This window comes from Prionailurus viverrinus, chromosome B2 (genome assembly GCF_022837055.1).
Source record: "Prionailurus viverrinus isolate Anna chromosome B2, UM_Priviv_1.0, whole genome shotgun sequence".
Classification (NCBI taxonomy): Eukaryota; Metazoa; Chordata; class Mammalia; order Carnivora; family Felidae; genus Prionailurus; species Prionailurus viverrinus.
Genome location: NC_062565.1, coordinates 99,058,217 through 99,074,672, shown reverse-complemented (window position 1 = coordinate 99,074,672; position 16,456 = coordinate 99,058,217). Strand labels below are relative to the sequence as shown.

Here is a 16,456-nt window from a genome sequence, read left to right as displayed (position 1 = left end):
AGGCCATCCACGTGAATTTGGTGGGGGGACACAATTCAGCCCAAAATAATTGGCACCTGGAATGAGCAGTGTCTGGGATGCACCTATCGCCTATCTGAAGCAACATTCCTATTTTACTTAATCTTCATGACATTTGTATGAGCTAAGTAATATTACTATGCCTATTTTACAGATGAGAACATAGAGGCCCTAATAGATGAAGTCCATTGCCCATGGTCACACAGTAATTGGGAAAGCCAGAACTGCTGCACAGCACTACGCTGCTTCCGCCAGATGGGCTTAACTATCACCAGTCTTTTGAAATTGAAGCTGAATTTCTCTTCACGTACGATCTGCTTGATGTAATGGAAGGGTTTTGGCTAAAATTGAGGATCTGGGGCCCCTGGCAGGCTCAGTCGATAGAGCATACGACTCCCGATCTTGGGGTCTATGAGGTCAAGCCCCAGGATGGGTGTAGAACTTACTTAAAAATTGATCTGTGTCTGACGTTTTAGCACGATCAGACATTTTGCATAAAACAATAATTGTAAAAGGTGTATAGTCTTTCTCCTATAGAAACGACTACCACATTAATACTTATATTAGTATTTTACCACTATTGGTTTAAAAACTTAATAGAAATTTACCAAGTCCATGAAAGTTACTGCTGATGTGAAAATGTCTTAACTAACATGAGCCTCCGTGAGTCCTTTTTTCGAACTCCTGACTAAGGATAGTTTATGTGTAGGGCGGACTTGTTTGACTTTTTGCTACCCTTATTTGTTAAGTATTGAGGTGAGTTATCACCCTCACTTTTCAGACTAAATTAAGACTAAATTTTTTTTTAATGTTTACTTATTTTGAGAGACCACATGCACACAAGTCGGGGAGGGACAGAAAATGGGGGAGAGGGAATCCCAAGCAGGCTCTGCACTGTCAGCACAGAAGCCAACATAGGGCTCAGTCTCATGAGATCATGATCTGAGCCAAAATTAAGAGTCAGACGTTTAACTGACTGAGCCACCCAGGGGCTCCTAAAATAAGCCTAAATTCTTAAACATTGAAAGAAAACTCTTGGTTTCACTTTTGTAAACAGCAGGCTTGGAGTGACCTCTAAAAATTCCCCTTGCCTTTTGTAAACATCAGGTGTCAAGGAATGACCTCTAAAAGAAACAGGAATGTCACTGTGATAGATGATGTAACTTTCAAATTTTTTGCATGTAATTAAGCAACAAACACTTTTGTTGGCTATAATATATATATATATATATAATATATACATACACATACTAAGTATGTACATGTATATACACATACACACACTATATTTAGAATCATTTTCACGTGAAAGGTACCACACTGGGAGAGCTTTTAAACTAAAGGTCAGTCATACTTTCAACACAAAATGTAGGAACTTGAACACATTTTAGGTAACATTAGCAAGAGATCATAGCCTTTTTTTTTTTTAACATCTGAAAGAAAGGGAAAAATCGGAGCCAGGGTCAAGTCAGGGAACTAACTTTGTTGGTCTCAGAGTATGGATTTATCATTTATTTTGAATTTTAGTATCCATAGATTAATATCTTCATGTCCACTGGATCATTTAAAATACAGATTTGAAGATACTCCTAAAGAATAGTTTGACTTTTGGTCTTAGTTCATGTTGCTTTTATCCTTGTTGGATGCAGGGTTAAACTGAAGCTTCTCTTAGGCTAAATTGGAGTTAAAACTCCACATTTTTTAAATCTCCCTCTCATGATTAAATGGCTTCTGGACAAGTTTTATCTATAATCTTAGTGTTTGAAGTATAAAAGTGCTCATTAACAAAAACACAGGAAAATATTTAATCCTGAGCCTGTTTGTATTTTTAACCTTTGTCCCCTGTGTTATCTTGGTGTATAAAATCAGCATGTTTTCCCCTCTGGAGACCGTACCGGAAGAGAAAGCAGCATATAGAGGAATCAAGTTTGCAAGGAAGAGTAGAAATGAATGAGGGACCCAAATATGCGGTTCAGTCACTCTTGTCAGCTGAGAGAGAAAGCCGGAAGCCATTCTTGACAGGGCCCTCGTCTCCTGCTATATGCCCCAGCCATCCCCACATAAGTCAGTTTTGCCTCAAACGGTTTTGAATCCATCCACTGCTCCCATCCCCCCTGTTGTACCGTCCCATCCTCTTGCCTGGGTTCCTGCCACGGCCTAACTGACTCTTTCTGCTCCTCCCCCTCCACCGCTTTCTCCACTGGGAGTGGTGGTGATCTATTTGGGCTTACCATTGTGCCTTTAGCAGCGTCTCGGTCAATGAATGGATATTGTGTTATTAAGGCAAATATGATCATGTCTCTGCTTCAAATCCTCCTGCAGTTTCCCACTGCACTCAGAATAAAATCTGAGATGCAGCTTCCTCTTGGGCCTCTTCCCCATTCTCGCTTCTAGCCACTGTCTCCCTTGTTGTTCCCCAAACATTCACCAATTTCCTGCCTTAAAAGCTGGAGGCGGGTGGTTTCTCAGGCCTTGAAAGGTTTCTGCACCTACTGTGATGTCTGCTCAGCTGTCTGAATTCAGTGTGTCACTTCCTCAGGGAGACCTTCCCTGACTCTAATTTCAATCAAGCCACCCTGTCATATCTGTTCACAGCACTCTACACTTTGCACCCAGTTCATAATTATGTTTATATCAGGAAATGTGTCTGCCTGTCACACTGCAGCCATAGCTCCCGGCCCAGGACCGTGGGTGTGTTGTGTGACCTCACAGACCTATAGGTACAAGGTCATATTACAAGGTGGCTGAGGTACATCACCTACAGTGTGAGGGAAGGCACTGCTGGGACACAGAACATGATACGGATTAGAGGAAAGAGATCCTGTCTTCATGGCTTGGAGTCTGGGCCTTCTAGTCTCTGTACATTTCTTAGGGTCACCAACATTTTAGAATTGAAATGAGCCGAGGAGGTTGAGTAATTAAACTGCCTTCATTTAGAAATGATAAGGCTGAAGCATGGTGGTTGGTGACTTTTTCAAGGTCACACTAAGCTGGTGAAGCAAAGCTGGAATCTGACCAGAGCTTCTGGATTACAGATCAGTAAGTATATTACCCACTGCTTTATGCTCCAGTGTGTATCTTTAATTAGCAGAAAGTGAAACTCCGAGTCAGCAGATTTTCAGCATTGGAGTCATTATTGTTCTGTGATCTTTTAAAGACAAATTTTACCATTTATCATTCAGAGGGCCACATAATCCTTTCTGGCTGCAACAGCAAAGTCATTGAATTAAGGGCTAGATCCTGTGGGGCCTTTGCAAATACACTAAGTTGGAGCGACCAGTTTTTTACCATCTGCTAATAAAAGGGACATGGGACAGTTCTAAAAGCCTGGTAACCCATTTATAGTGGACTTAAGAATACTTTTTACACTGTGTATTTAAATATGGGTGTGTCTAATTTTTGGCACATTCATTTCAAGCCAAATAACGAGTCATACTCAAGAGCTAGGAAGGGCCCGGCTGGGAGGCTGCCCTAGTTTCCTGAGTGTGACCTGGCTGAATTCCCTGCCTCTTCTGGCAGAGAGCAGGCATTTCCCCTTGCCTCCCTTCCCTTGGCTGCCTCTTAGCTAGAGCCGGGAGCAGTGAGTGTTCAGGTCTTACTGGGTCTCTGAGGGTTTCCAGAGGAAAGCAAAGAGAGAATAAAGAGGGAGAACCACAGGGCACCCAGCTCTTTCTGGTCCCTGGATCTCAAGGAGAGGGACCCTCCCATTTATTCCTGTTTTATGAGTATTTCTCACATAACCGTGTCATTTCTTCTAAACAAGAAACAGCTTCATATGATGCCAGGCTTTCATCTGTCACGTTGCATCCACACTGGTGTGGTGGAGCCCAAACACACCTGGGCCCCATACTAGCTCTGTTACTTGCTGTGTAACATGTTGCAGGACAAAGAATCTCTGTGACCCTCAGTCTCTTTTCCAGTAAAATGGGACTGTTTTGATCACTGAAATTATGGTTATACCCATAGTAGCTGCTCAATAAATGAGAATTGATGTATATTTAATTCGTTGGATGACCGCGGGTGCCTTCACATTCAGCCCTGTTTTCCTTATCAGGAATATGAGGAAGTTGATCCCAAAGGACTCTCAAGCCCTTTTCAGCATTGACAGTTCTGCAGGTCCTCACTCCAAAGCCTGCTTTTAACAGTGGGGATCTAGCCTCTCTCCCACACACCCCTCCTTTTCCCCTTTAGTAGTGGTCTAACGACACCCCCACCCCCCACCAAAACCCTCTTGCCCTCTCACTTCTCAAGCCGCTTGTTGAAGCTGCAGACTGCCAGGTTCCCCGGACTTCAATCCGTGCCCATTGTCCTCAGCCCGGGTCTTGGGACAGACTTGTCGCAGGGCGTGGCGGACCCTAAGCCTGGATCCATCGTGGGGCGCCCGGGCCATGGCTCTCCTGGTAGGAGAGGTGAAGAGAGCACAGACGTTCCGGCGCCACCTACGGACCCGCCAGCTTCTGCAAACTTCTTGCCCAGCCCTAGCGCCCTATCCGCCCGGCGCTCAGAAGCCGCTCGAAGAGTTGGTACCGCTCAAGGGTACCGCCTGCCCGGGAACGGCTAGCTCTGCAGACGCGGGGACCGGGATGGAGGCCGCGGTGCGCTGTCGGGCGCCGGGCGGCGCAGACCCCGAACTTCTCAGTCCCAGCCAGCCCCGCCCGGGTCTCCGACCCCCAAGCGGAACGGGGCATCCGCAGCGCCACGCCCTCGGGCACCACCCTGCAGGCGTGGGCGGGCCCTGGGCCGCCCGGGCCCCAGATCGCGGGGTAATGAGATGCTAATTAGGCGCGAATAAAGGCTCACGGGCCGCGCGCCCGGCGCCAAAGCTCTTACCCCGCCGAACTCCCCGGCCCCGCGCAGCCGGCGCGCCGCCCCGCGTCCGCCGCTTTCCCCTTGCGTCTCCTTCACCTCCCCTTCCTCCGCCCCCGCCGTCCCACCCACCCCCGGGACGCCCGCCGGGCAGGAAGCGGCCCCTCCCGGCTCGTGAGAGGCCCGGTAAGTTGTCCAGCTGAGCCAGCTGTGCGCCCCCTGCCCGCGGGGGGTGAGGGTGGGGCTCGCTTCCGGGGAAATACGCTCCTGGGCGCTCGGGAACTCCACCTGGCGGGTCCCCGCCGTCTCCCCTCGCCCCCCGCCCTGCTCAGTTCCTCTCCAGACTTTATCGTCCAGAGCGTGGATGCCCCCCCCCCCCCCCCCCCCCCCCCCAGTGCCAGTGGTCCAGCTCCCTCTCCATCCTTCCACACTGCTCCGCCCCTGGCACATCCTTTGTCCTGGCGTTTGAAGGCTGAGTCGCCCCTTCTATACGCATTTGCTGAGATCTTTCTCCTTCCATTTCCCCTACCCCCAAGAGAGACCTTTGCCTTTTCCGGCTGCCCGCGTCCAGGTGACACGCAGCGGGTAACTTTAGTTTCTTTCTCCTGCCTCGGCCTGGTCCGCTGGGCTCAAGCTGGGACCGGTAGAGTGGCCGAGTGGGTTCGGGGGAGGGGATCATCTCTGAGGACATGCCCCTATTGATGCCACCTAATTTCCCCGGGGGCAGCCCCGTCCTCTGTACCCTCTTCTTTCTCCTAGTCCCAGCGTGAGAAGGCCCCCTCGACATCCTTCAAGTTGTGTGGGGGCCCGAGCGAGGGAGAGGGGGACAAAGAGAGGCCTTGTCTGGGGAGATTCCTGGGAGAGCGCGCCCGGGGCGCACGGGGGAATGGGGCGGGGCCTCGGTGCGAGTGGGAAGAAGCTGGGAAGAGGGAATCCGGCTGTCACCCCCACCCCCCACCGGCCGCGAGGCCCACTGGAGCAGTAGCCAGTCACAGGGGAAGTGTTTTGACCACAGTGAGTCAAATAGACCTAATCTTCCCTCAGCCCAGTCAGTCGCAACATCCTCCGGCTGTTGAGGTGGTTTGGCGGGGAGGAAAGTGGAACCTACGCAGTTAGAGGCTGCCTCCCCCTCTTCAGGAGGCAATCACGAGTGCTAAGGAGGAAAACTTTGTTCCTGGCATAAGACACACCCCAAACCCAGCGAGACACTGAGGTCATGGAGGGGCGCCCGCACAGGGAGGCAAGGGGTGAGATGGGGCAGTCGGTGTGCTCTGTGGCTGGGATGGCAGGTATTAGGTTTGTCCCTGTCTGCAAGGAAGACTCTCCCTCTGGGCTGCCTGCCCTCTCCACGTCGGAGAAATTCTCCCACGCCCAGCTTGCAGGGCCTCATAAAGGCAGGATGAGAATTCCTGCTCCCAGCGCCCCAGAGATGGAGGGGAGATTGGAGTTCCCTGGAAAGGAAAGCTGAGCTGAAGATTCCCTGTCTTCCCGCCCGCCCGCTGTGCCTAAGACTGCTGATTTCTCATTTCCAAATTTGGCAAATTTCACTTGGAGTGAAATCCTTGGGGTGGAAGGATAGCAATTGTCTCTGGAGCAGATTGGGAGTGGGCTGGGAGAAAGGAGCAGAGCCAATCAGGGGTGGACCCAGAGCCCCCTGAGGACATCAGCCTGCTTTTTTCTCCTCCCCATCCTTCTCCTTTCGTCCTTCCTCCAGCCTCTTCCCCTTCTCTTCCCTCCTTCTCTCCAGCAGCCGCCTGCCTCTGTTCAGCTGCTCTGGTCCCTGGGAGCGTCAGGGGCCTCATGGCTTCACCCCCCTCCACCAACCCAGCACATGCCCACTTCGAGAGCTTCCTGCAGGCCCAGCTGTGCCAGGATGTGCTGAGCAGCTTCCAGGGGCTCTGCAGGGCCCTAGGGATAGAGCCTGGTGGGGGGCTACCCCAATATCACAAGATCAAGGCCCAGCTCAACTACTGGAGTGCCAAATCGCTGTGGGCCAAGCTGGACAAGCGAGCGGGCCAGCCTGACTACCAGCAGGGCCGGGCTTGTGCCAGCACCAAGGTGGATATGCGCTGCCAGGGAAGGGGTTTGGACAATTGGGGAAGGGGGGGTCAGAGGAGGGAGATGGGATGCCGTGCCTGTACTGCCTTGTGTGTTCACAGTGCCTGGTGGTGGGCGCGGGACCTTGTGGGCTGCGGGCTGCCGTGGAGCTGGCACTGCTGGGGGCCCGTGTGGTGCTGGTGGAAAAGCGCACCAAGTTCTCTCGCCACAATGTGCTCCACCTCTGGCCCTTCACCATCCATGACCTGAGAGCACTCGGCGCCAAGAAGTTCTATGGGCGCTTCTGCACAGGCACCCTGGACCACATCAGTGAGCACCACGTGGTGGCCTAGAGGGGCGGGTGAGCCTGGGTCTAGAGACAGTGGGGGGCTGCTGGGACAGACAGCCAAGAGGCCGAGTGGACAAGATTCACTTCAGCCAGGTGACCTGAAGGACTCAGGTTCCTCATCTGTAAAATGGGCAGTTGAACTGAGTGATCTCCAAGAACTTTTCCAGCTCTGACCAGGAGAACACTAGTGCTGGGGGGTGGGGGGGTGGGGTTGTGTGGCCCTGGGGTCTCTGGTCTTAATCTCCTCTCTCTTCCAGGCATCCGACAGCTTCAGCTGCTTTTGTTGAAAGTGGCATTACTCCTGGGGGTGGAAATTCATTGGGGTGTCACTTTCATTGGCCTCCAGCCCCCTCCCAAAAAGGGTAAGTACTTCTCTGCTCCCAAGACTCCCATCTGCCAAGGGTATTTTGGTCTATGGAAGAAAAAGGATGGGGTTGAGAGTCACTGGGTCACCCTTGCTATAGTGTGGCCGTGTACAAACCACACTGAACCTCATTTTGAACATCTGTACAATATGTCCTTCCTCAGCTACTTTCCACATTGTTGTAAAGGTGTAATTTGATAGCGTGTCATTGCTTGCTAAACCATGAACTGCAAAGCACCTTATGCATTTGTTTCACTGGCTTGTCCTGGAAATGTAGGGGCCCCTTCAGACTTCCACACCTTTGTGCCTCTCATACCTCCTGCCCCAGGTTGTGGCTGGCGTGCCCAGCTCCAGCCCAGCCCCCCAGCCCAACTGGCCAACTATGAATTTGATGTCCTCATCTCTGCTGCTGGAGGTAAATTCGTCCCTGAAGGTGAGTGGTCCTTTCCCTCAAAGAAGTCAGCATCTTGGGCTCCTCCTGGGCCTTTCTAGGCTATCATACTGCTCATTCTGTTGCCAATATGCACCTACCTCCACTTGCGTCCACTTCTAGGCTTCACAGTGAGGGAAATGCGTGGCAAACTGGCCATTGGCATCACGGCCAACTTTGTGAACGGGCGAACGGTGGAAGAGACGCAGGTGCCCGAGATCAGCGGTGTGGCCAGAATCTACAACCAGAGCTTCTTCCAGAGCCTGCTCAAAGCAACAGGTTGGGACCTCCCCCTGTAAGATCTCCCCTCCCTCTGGCTGTCTGTGGGCTGGCTCCTTCCTCTCCCTGCCCACCCTGTTCTCAGTCCAGGTAATCCCACACTTTCCAACTTTGTGGTCTTGGCAGCAAAGAACCTGTGCCCCGGGTGATTCAGTAGGCATAGCCCCGCTTGGCCATCCAGCATGATAAGTCGGAAATCTCTCACAAATGCATGGGCTTTTGCTTTGTGCTTCATTATATATGATTTTTTTTTAATTTTTAAAAAAGTTTTATTTATTTGAGAGAGAAAGAACATGAGCAGGGGAGGGGCAGAGAGGGAGAGAGAGAATCTCAAGCAGGTTCTGTGCCGTCAGCGCAGAGCCCAACACAGGGCTTTGACTCACGAACCGTGAGATCATGACCTGAGCCAAAATCAAGAGTCGGATGCTTAACTGACTGAGCCACCCAGGCGCTCCTCTTCATGTATGATTTAACATAAAAATGATATAGATTAAAAATGAAAGTGGTGCTTCCAGAAGATGCTCTAGATGTACTTTGGCTTTGCAATGCCATGCCTCCCTGGGGTGTACACACCCCGGTTTGAGAAGCCTGGCTCTCATCTGCAAGCATGGTGCAGGTCTCCTAGCTGCCACCCGTTCAAGTTTCTCTCTTTACTCCCAAGTCCTCAGGCCTCCCAGGCCCAGGACAGATGGTTCATCCATCGTGCCACCAGAACTCACGGGCCCGTGTGCAGGGGACACCCACTGCAGTCTAAGCTGTGATCCCAGCTCTCAGAGGTCAAGCATGGCTGAGGTGTTTGGAGAGGTGACACAGGATAAGGAGACACACCTCCCTTTGTTTTGTCCTCCCCCCGACCCAACCCACAGGCATTGATCTGGAGAACATTGTGTACTACAAGGATGACACCCACTATTTTGTGATGACAGCCAAGAAGCAGTGCCTGCTGCGGCTGGGGGTGCTGCGTCAGGTGGGGCCCGGGCCCTGGAAGGGAGGGTCTGGGCAGTGGGCCCTGAGAGGTAGAGGCCAGCCCTGGACACAGTGTTGCCCCCTGGTGTGGAGGAGGGAGCCTGTCCTCTTCTGCCTGTGCCCTGACATTTTCTCCACAACGAGCTCTTCTCCCCTGGGATTTCCATGGCAACCTGAATCCTATTCCCATCCCCTGTACCAGTCATGGAACTACATGTGTAAACTCCATGAGGGCAGGGGTTTTGTCTCTTTGTCCTTTTTGTTTGCTGATGATTCCTAGGGCTTTGAAGGGTGCCTGGTGTGTAGTCAGCACTCAGTGAATATTTGCTGAATGAACTAGTCTGAGGAAGCACTGTCTTAGGGCCTCCGTATGTGCACCTTCTCCGCCCAAGGGGATGGGCTGCCCAGTTGACCCTGCCGGTTCTGATCTGTCCTGTAGGACTGGCCAGACACTGACCGCCTGCTGGGCAGTGCCAATGTGGTGTCCGAGGCTCTGCAGCACTTTGTCCGGGCAGCTGCTGACTTCGCCACCAATGGCAAGCTCGGGAAGCTGGAGTTTGCCAAGGACGCCCACGGGCGGCCTGACATCTCTGCCTTTGACTTCACAAGCATGATGCGGGCAGAGAGTTCTGCTCGAGTGCAGGAGAAGCACGGTGCCCGCGTGTTGCTGGGGCTGGTGGGGGACTGCCTGGTGGAGGTGAGGAGGTCAGGGCTCCCTGATTGGGGGAGGAGGAGGGACTTCCAGAAACAGCCACTCCTTGTAAGGAGGCACAGGGGCTCCATGGTTGGGAGAGGAAGGTTGCCTCCTGGGAAGGAGGGGGTAAAAAAAGGTTTGCTCTTTGTGGTGAGGAGCAAGGGCTGCTTGATGTGATGTGTGGTCCCCTCAGCTATGATTTTGGGGGCACCTGGGCTTGGGACTCCTAGCGGACTCTCACTGAACCACTTCCTTTCTTTCTGACCCTGCAGCCCTTCTGGCCCCTGGGCACTGGAGTGGCTCGGGGCTTTTTGGCAGCCTTTGATGCCGCCTGGATGGTGAAGCGGTGGGCAGAGGGTGTTGGACCCCTAGAAGTGTTGGCAGAGCGGTGAGGCCTGAGTTGGGGGTGGGAAGGGCAGGGGTAGAAATAGGACTAGGATCAGGAAGAGGGTGGGGGTGCTGGGCGAATAGGGTGGGGGGCACGGGCAAGAGGATAAAGAAAGGCCTGGTAGTTCTCGAGAGATGGGTGCTGATTCGTGCTTCCGCTTGTGCCCTTGCCTTTGCACTTACTCCCCCAGGGAGAGCTTGTACCAGCTCCTCTCACAGACGTCCCCAGACAACATGCACCGCAACGTGGCCCAGTATGGGCTGGACCCAGCCACCCGCTACCCCAACCTGAACCTCCGGGCCGTGACTCCCAATCAGGTCAGACCCCCTGGCACCTACCAGACTCCAGGCCTGCCCTGTCACTGCCCCTGTGGGTGAGCCCTACCCCAAGCAGGCCCCTCCCCACTGGGCTGAGGCAGACTGTCAGCCTGCCTTGAGACCTGAAAGGGGCTGCCTTAGGTACGAGACCTGTATGACGTGCTGGCCAAGGAGCCTGTGAGGAGGAAGAGTGACAAGATAGATGGAGGAAAGCCAGCCACAGGTGAGCAAGCTCTCCTCCGGAGGCAGTGTCCCAAATATTTACCACCCAGTGTGGTGAAAGCACCAGCCATCAGCACAGTTTGCAGCCTTAGGCTGGGAGCAGAGCCCTGGGACACGGCCGATGGTGGGGACGTCTGGGGGCCTCCTGCAGGGTGGAGAGGCAGCAGGGCACCGAGCAGTAACCGCTTGCCAGTCTGTGTGCACGATATCAGTATTTCAACAACCGCTACCGCCCCGACAGCCAGAGTGGCTGATGGTAGCCGTGCTGCCCTTCCAGCCTTGCAGACCCAGACCTGCCCTCCCTTTGAGTCTCTGGACCCCCCTTGTCCCCCAGTTTGTAGCCTCCTGCCCTCTGTGCTTAGCAGTGATTGCACCTAATTCATCACTTTATTCCAAGAAGAGAAAATTGGGAGGAAAGCAGTGATGCTCAGTGAGCACTAAGTTGGTGCCCCTGCAGGGGTGGGTCCTGCCTCCACCTCCCATACTGACCCCCGTGCCCATCACCCCGGTTGCCTTTGAGCCAGGGCCCTTCAGCACAGCACAGCCTCCTCTCTCAGGGTCGACAGGCACCCAGGAGGAATTGCTACGCTGGTGCCAGGAGCAGACGGCTGGGTACCCAGGTGTCCATGTCACCGACTTGTCTTCCTCCTGGGCTGACGGGCTGGCTCTGTGTGCCCTGGTGCACCGGCTGCGGCCCGGCCTGCTGTGAGTTGCAAATTGGGCTCAGGGGTCCCTGGCAGGCCATCCCTCTTTCATACCTCTGTTCCTCCTTCCACCTCAGGCAGTGTGGACTGGTGGGGAGACCACTGTGTAGGAGTTACGCAGTTGAGTCCCAGGACCGCCACTTTCTGGTAGTCCTTCTGCTCACGTCACTTCCCTGCCTGAGTCTTGTGAGAGTCCAGTGCATTCAGTAGGGGAGGTTTGTGAGTGGTGGAGCACCCCCCCACCCAGGCCAGAAAGCTGTCACTGGGCGGGTGGGGAGCGGGAGGGGGTGTGTACAGCAGAGAATCATCCCCCCCATGCCCTATGCTCCCTTTACACCCCATCAGCCCCTGCCTGCTGCCCTCTCCCGCTTCGATGGGGTCAGGTTCTGGTCTCTCATTGGCTTTTCTCCCCGACATCCCACAGGGAGCCCTCAGAGCTGCAGGGGTTGGAGGCCCTGGAAGCAACTGCTTGGGCACTGAGGATGGCAGAACATGAGCTGGGCATCACGCCCGTGCTGTCCGCAAAGGCAGTGGTGACAGGGAGCGACCCGCTGGGCCTCATCGCCTACCTCAGCCACTTCCACAGTGCCTTCAAGAGCATGCCCCACAACCCAGGTAGCCTGGAGGGTAGGTGGGTGGGAAGGAGGTGGGGAAGGCACCCTCCGAGGGACAGCTGGGAGACATACCCTGGACTGGACTGTAACGGTCTGTTCCGGAGGTCCAGTTTTGGTTTCCCATCCGTGCTGACAGGCTCTGTCACTCAAAGCTCTCTGGGGACTTCCAGTGCTGTGCTATTCCTTGGCAAACTGCACAGGACCCTGCAGCGGACCCGTGCCCAGGTGGGGAGTCTGGGCAGGGTTGCAGCTGGGCAGCGCGTTGCTAGTGGGAATCCTTGGGGTGATGGGAGGACGTTCAGAATCGGGGGAGGGCTGGGGGCTCAGAGCTCCCATGCTTAGAGTGTAGGACTTGTTGCAGGAAAATGGGGAGGATACTGGTGGCAAGAAGCCGCGCCTGGAGGTAAATGCATGTAGGGGCTAGACAGTCCCCTGCTGTATTCCCTGGGTCCTGTCCTATGTTCTGTCCCCCCATGTCTTGCTCCCTACCCCATGCCCTGTAACCCACCTCCACCTCCCCCCCACATCTGGGTTCCCTTCCTGTCTTGCTTCTTTTCCAGCCCTTTCTATTCTCTGCATACAGCCACTCTCCAGCCCCTCTACCTCCCTGCCCGAACACTTACCTCCTTAGGTAGATGCTAAGACCCCAAGTACTGAGGAGCCACCTGTCCCAGAGGCTGGTGTACCCCTGACACCCCCACCCCAACACCAAGAGGTGAGAAAGGGGGCCCTGTCTGCAGGCAGAGGCCTGGGGAGGGCAAGGAGGGGTGTTTCAAGGATCGGGAAGATCTTTGCTGCTGGCCTCGACTCCAGCTGACCCTGTGGTCTGGGGTTTGGTGCAGGCTGGTGCTGGGGACTTGTGTGCACTTTGTGGGGAACACCTCTACATCCTGGAACGCCTCTGTGCTGACGGCCGTTTCTTTCATCGGAGCTGCTTCCGCTGCCATACCTGTGAGGCCACACTGTGGCCAGGGGGCTATGAGCAGCACCCAGGAGATGGTAAGTTGGCGTGGGAGATCTCCACAGACACTTTGGGCCTGTCCCTGCCTGAGGGCAAGGATCTTGAAACTGCAGGGGAAGTAGGGTACTGGGCATGAGGTGGCAACAGGCTCAAGATGGCACTTGAGTTCCCCTGGGTTTAAGGTCTCTTCTGTCCCCTCCAAATCTCTAAATGTGGGGTTCTAAGGAACCAGGACACCAGCAGAAATTCACCTGCAAATCCACACCTGCAAATCCAGAGTCCTGCCACCCCCGCCTTCCCTGATAAACTGAGTATCTGGGCATTGGGCTGCCTACATCTTATGTCTTCTCCCCTCCTCCACCTTTCCCAGGACATTTCTACTGCCTCCAGCACCTGCCCCAGACAGGCCACAAAGAGGATGGCAGTGACCAAGGCCCTGAGAATCAGGTAAAAGCTGTGAAACTGTTGGGAGTGTGGGAAACAGTAAAGGGATCTAAGCCCCAGCTAACTTTGCTGGGGGTAACTGGATGTTCTCCAGAAAAAAAGCTCCATGAAGGTAGGGTTTTTTATTTTACTTATTGATTTATCTGAAATGTTTAGAACACTGCCTGACCCGTTGCAGTAAATGGCATAAGTGAATGAATGCCAGAACCCACATTTATCTAAAGGGGCAGCCTCAACTCCACAATGGGCAGATCACTGACCAGACTACATGGTGGCTTTTCCAGGACCTCCCCACACCTGATGAAAACAGCATGCCATCAGGGCCCTCAGCTTCTGTCACCCCCCAGGAGGGGACCGGTCCTGTCCCAAGCACCAGCCGGCCTACCCGTCAGCGGATCCGCCTCTCCAGCCCGGAACGCCAGCAGCTGTCCTCCCTTAATCTCACCCCTGACCGGGAACTGGAGCCCCCACCCAAGCCTCCCCGCACCTGCCTTGCCGTGGCCCGCCAGGCCCTGGAAGGCAGCTTCGTAGGCTGGGGAATGCCAGTCCAGAGCCCTCAAGGTGACTGCTTTGCCCAGACACGCACACCCAGGGTGGGGATGCCGTGGGTGGTACTGGGATTCCTGAAAGGGGAATGCTGGGGAATCGAAAGGGAGGTGTGGGGCCCACGCCATGTCTACTCTGTTCAGTTCCTGTGGCTATGGAGGAAGAGGAGGAACAGAGTCCCTCCTCCAGTGAGGAAGAAACAGAGGAAGAGGAAACTGTGACTTTGGACTCAGACACAGAGCAGGTGAGTAGGAGGAACCTGGCCACCTATTCCACTGAAGCCAGCACACATCCACCAAATATGCCCCACAGCCCACCACAGGAAAAACCTATAGAATGCCCCCTCCTTTGAGCCAGTTTCTCAGAATGTCTTCTCACCCAGTGTGACTCCACAGTTTCTAAGCCTCTTATCTTTTCTACCAGAACTTACCCTACTTACCTCCAGCTCAGGAAGCTTTGGTCCCTTCCAAACAAAGCTTCCCCAGCCCCTATCCAACAGTGGGGCCAGGCCCTACCCCTGACCGGCCTGACTCTGCACAGGCTCTGAAGATCTTGGCCAAGAACTCAGGCACCATGAGCAAGTACCCAACATGGCGTCGGACCCTGCTGCGCCGTGCTAGGGAGGAGGAGATGAAGCGGTTCTGCAAGGCCCAGGTGAGGGGTCTAGGGGTTTGCAGAATTTCTGATAGGGTCAGAGTTCTGACATGGGATCAGACTTTCTCCGGTGCTCTTTCTTGAACAATCCAAAGACTCCTGGGCCTCCTGTCTTGCACCCCTCAGGCTGTCCAGCGGCGACTAAATGAAATTGAGACCGCTCTAAGGGAGCTGGAGGCTGAGGGCATGAAGCTGGAGCTGGCCTTGAGAAGCCAGAGCAGTGAGTAAAGATAGGAAGAACAAGCTGGGACACCCCTCTGCCTCCTAGCCGTGCATTCAGCCCCAGCAGTCCCTCACACCACCAGGCCCTGCTTCCAGCAGACTCCACTCCTCATGCCCCTGACACCTGTGACCCTGGTTAGGGACTGCCTGACCACCACCCCCCACTCTTCCTTCCCATCAGCATCCCCAGAACAGCAAAAGACACTGTGGCTAGAACAGCTGCTACAGCTCGTTGAGAAGAAAAACAGCCTAGTGGCGGAGGAGGCTGAGCTCATGATCACGTAAGGGGAAGGGGGTGGGGACAGTGGCAGTAGCCAGACCCCAGCCAGCAACTTGGGCACCTGGGACAGCCGTGCCTCTTCAATCTCTGCCCTCCACAGGGTGCAGGAGCTGAAACTGGAGGACCAACAGTGGCAGCTGGACCAGGAGCTACGAGGCTACATGAACCGGGAAGGTAGGTGGGGTGTAGAGAGAGGCGGACATCATGAGGCTGGTGTTTGCAGCCTTGTGACCTCAGACACTGATCAAGCAATGTGGTCCTCTAGTCTGAGTGCCTCTGAAACATTTCAGGAGGAAGCCAGAGAATGGGGCTTCAAGCCCCTACTCTGCCTTCAGTTCAATCAGGGCTGCACAATTAGGCTTTTATGTAAGATTGCTTTTAAAAATGGTGCTGCTGCTGGGGTGCCTGGCTGCCTCAGGTGGAAGAACGTGCAACTCTTGATCTCGAGGTCATGAGTTTGAACCCCACGTTGAGTATGGAAATTACATATGTACATACATACATATGTATATGTGTACACACACATATATACAATTACATATTACATGTATACATACGTATCATATATATGTATATATACAAACCAATCAATCTAAACTAAAATAAAAATGGTGCTACTACTAAACAAGGCTAGAAAACCACTGTTGTTTTTTTTTTACAGTGCTCTTCCTCATTTTACAGATGAGGAAACTTACCCTACCTAGTTGTGGAAGTCACATAAGGCCAGTATTAGGTTGTGCCTCTCCTGCCTCCCTGTCCGGTTCCCTGTTCTCTAAGCTTTGTCTTCTTCTTCAGAATTCCTGAAGACTCCTGCTGACCGGCAGGCTGAGGACCAGGTCCTGAGGAAGCTGCTGGATGTGGTGAACCAGCGAGATGCACTTATCCGCTTCCAGGAGGAATGCAGGCTCAGTGAGCTGGCCTCGGAGCCGGGGGCCCAGGGCTAGAAGTGGGGGGTGGGGGTGGGGGTGCTGCCTGCCCTCTTCCCTATGAGGAAGACCACCTCACCCGAGGACTATGCCACCCTGTTCATCTGGGCTGCCTGGGAGGGGCCTCATTGTTTACAATAAAAATGTTCCTGTCACACACAGGCCTAAGGCTGCCTGCAGGTGAGATGCAGGGAGGGCAGATGTATAGGAGCCTGACAGTTTATATTATGACAGT

The 16,456-nt window shown here is 53.9% G+C and overlaps 1 protein-coding gene across 7 annotated transcripts; it reads left to right on the top strand.

The window, feature by feature from the left end:
- Window positions 1-4,756: 4,756 nt before the first annotated feature.
- MICAL1 (microtubule associated monooxygenase, calponin and LIM domain containing 1) lies at window positions 4,757-16,382 on the top strand. Of its 7 annotated transcripts, none has more exons than XM_047859940.1 (25): window positions 4,757-5,010; window positions 6,575-6,882; window positions 6,984-7,191; window positions 7,468-7,572; window positions 7,903-8,007; window positions 8,128-8,283; window positions 9,150-9,250; window positions 9,689-9,946; window positions 10,216-10,331; window positions 10,522-10,648; window positions 10,790-10,871; window positions 11,395-11,575; window positions 11,999-12,189; window positions 12,325-12,413; window positions 12,538-12,591; window positions 12,820-12,903; window positions 13,031-13,187; window positions 13,520-13,596; window positions 13,878-14,154; window positions 14,283-14,383; window positions 14,680-14,793; window positions 14,920-15,013; window positions 15,197-15,296; window positions 15,396-15,469; window positions 16,091-16,382. In XM_047859940.1, exons 2-25 carry the CDS (start codon window positions 6,625-6,627, stop codon window positions 16,237-16,239), a joined length of 3,258 nt encoding a protein of 1,085 aa, XP_047715896.1. In that variant the 5' UTR covers window positions 4,757-5,010; window positions 6,575-6,624; the 3' UTR covers window positions 16,240-16,382. The 7 variants fall into 7 exon arrangements, with proteins under 7 accessions (XP_047715896.1, XP_047715894.1, XP_047715895.1 ...); XM_047859938.1 differs by having other exon boundaries at window positions 6,572-6,882; XM_047859939.1 differs by having other exon boundaries at window positions 6,539-6,882.
- Window positions 16,383-16,456: the final 74 nt, after the last annotated feature.

Bases quoted from the DNA above. Each gene is read 5' to 3' on its own strand.
- MICAL1 (XM_047859940.1), top strand. From the start codon at position 6,625: ATGGCTTCACCCCCCTCCACCAACCCAGCACATGCCCACTTCGAGAGC. The intron at 8,284-9,149 runs GTTGGGACCTCC...CCCAACCCACAG, and splicing joins GAGCCTGCTCAAAGCAACAG to GCATTGATCTGGAGAACATT. The intron at 14,384-14,679 runs GTGAGTAGGAGG...GACTCTGCACAG, and splicing joins TGGACTCAGACACAGAGCAG to GCTCTGAAGATCTTGGCCAA.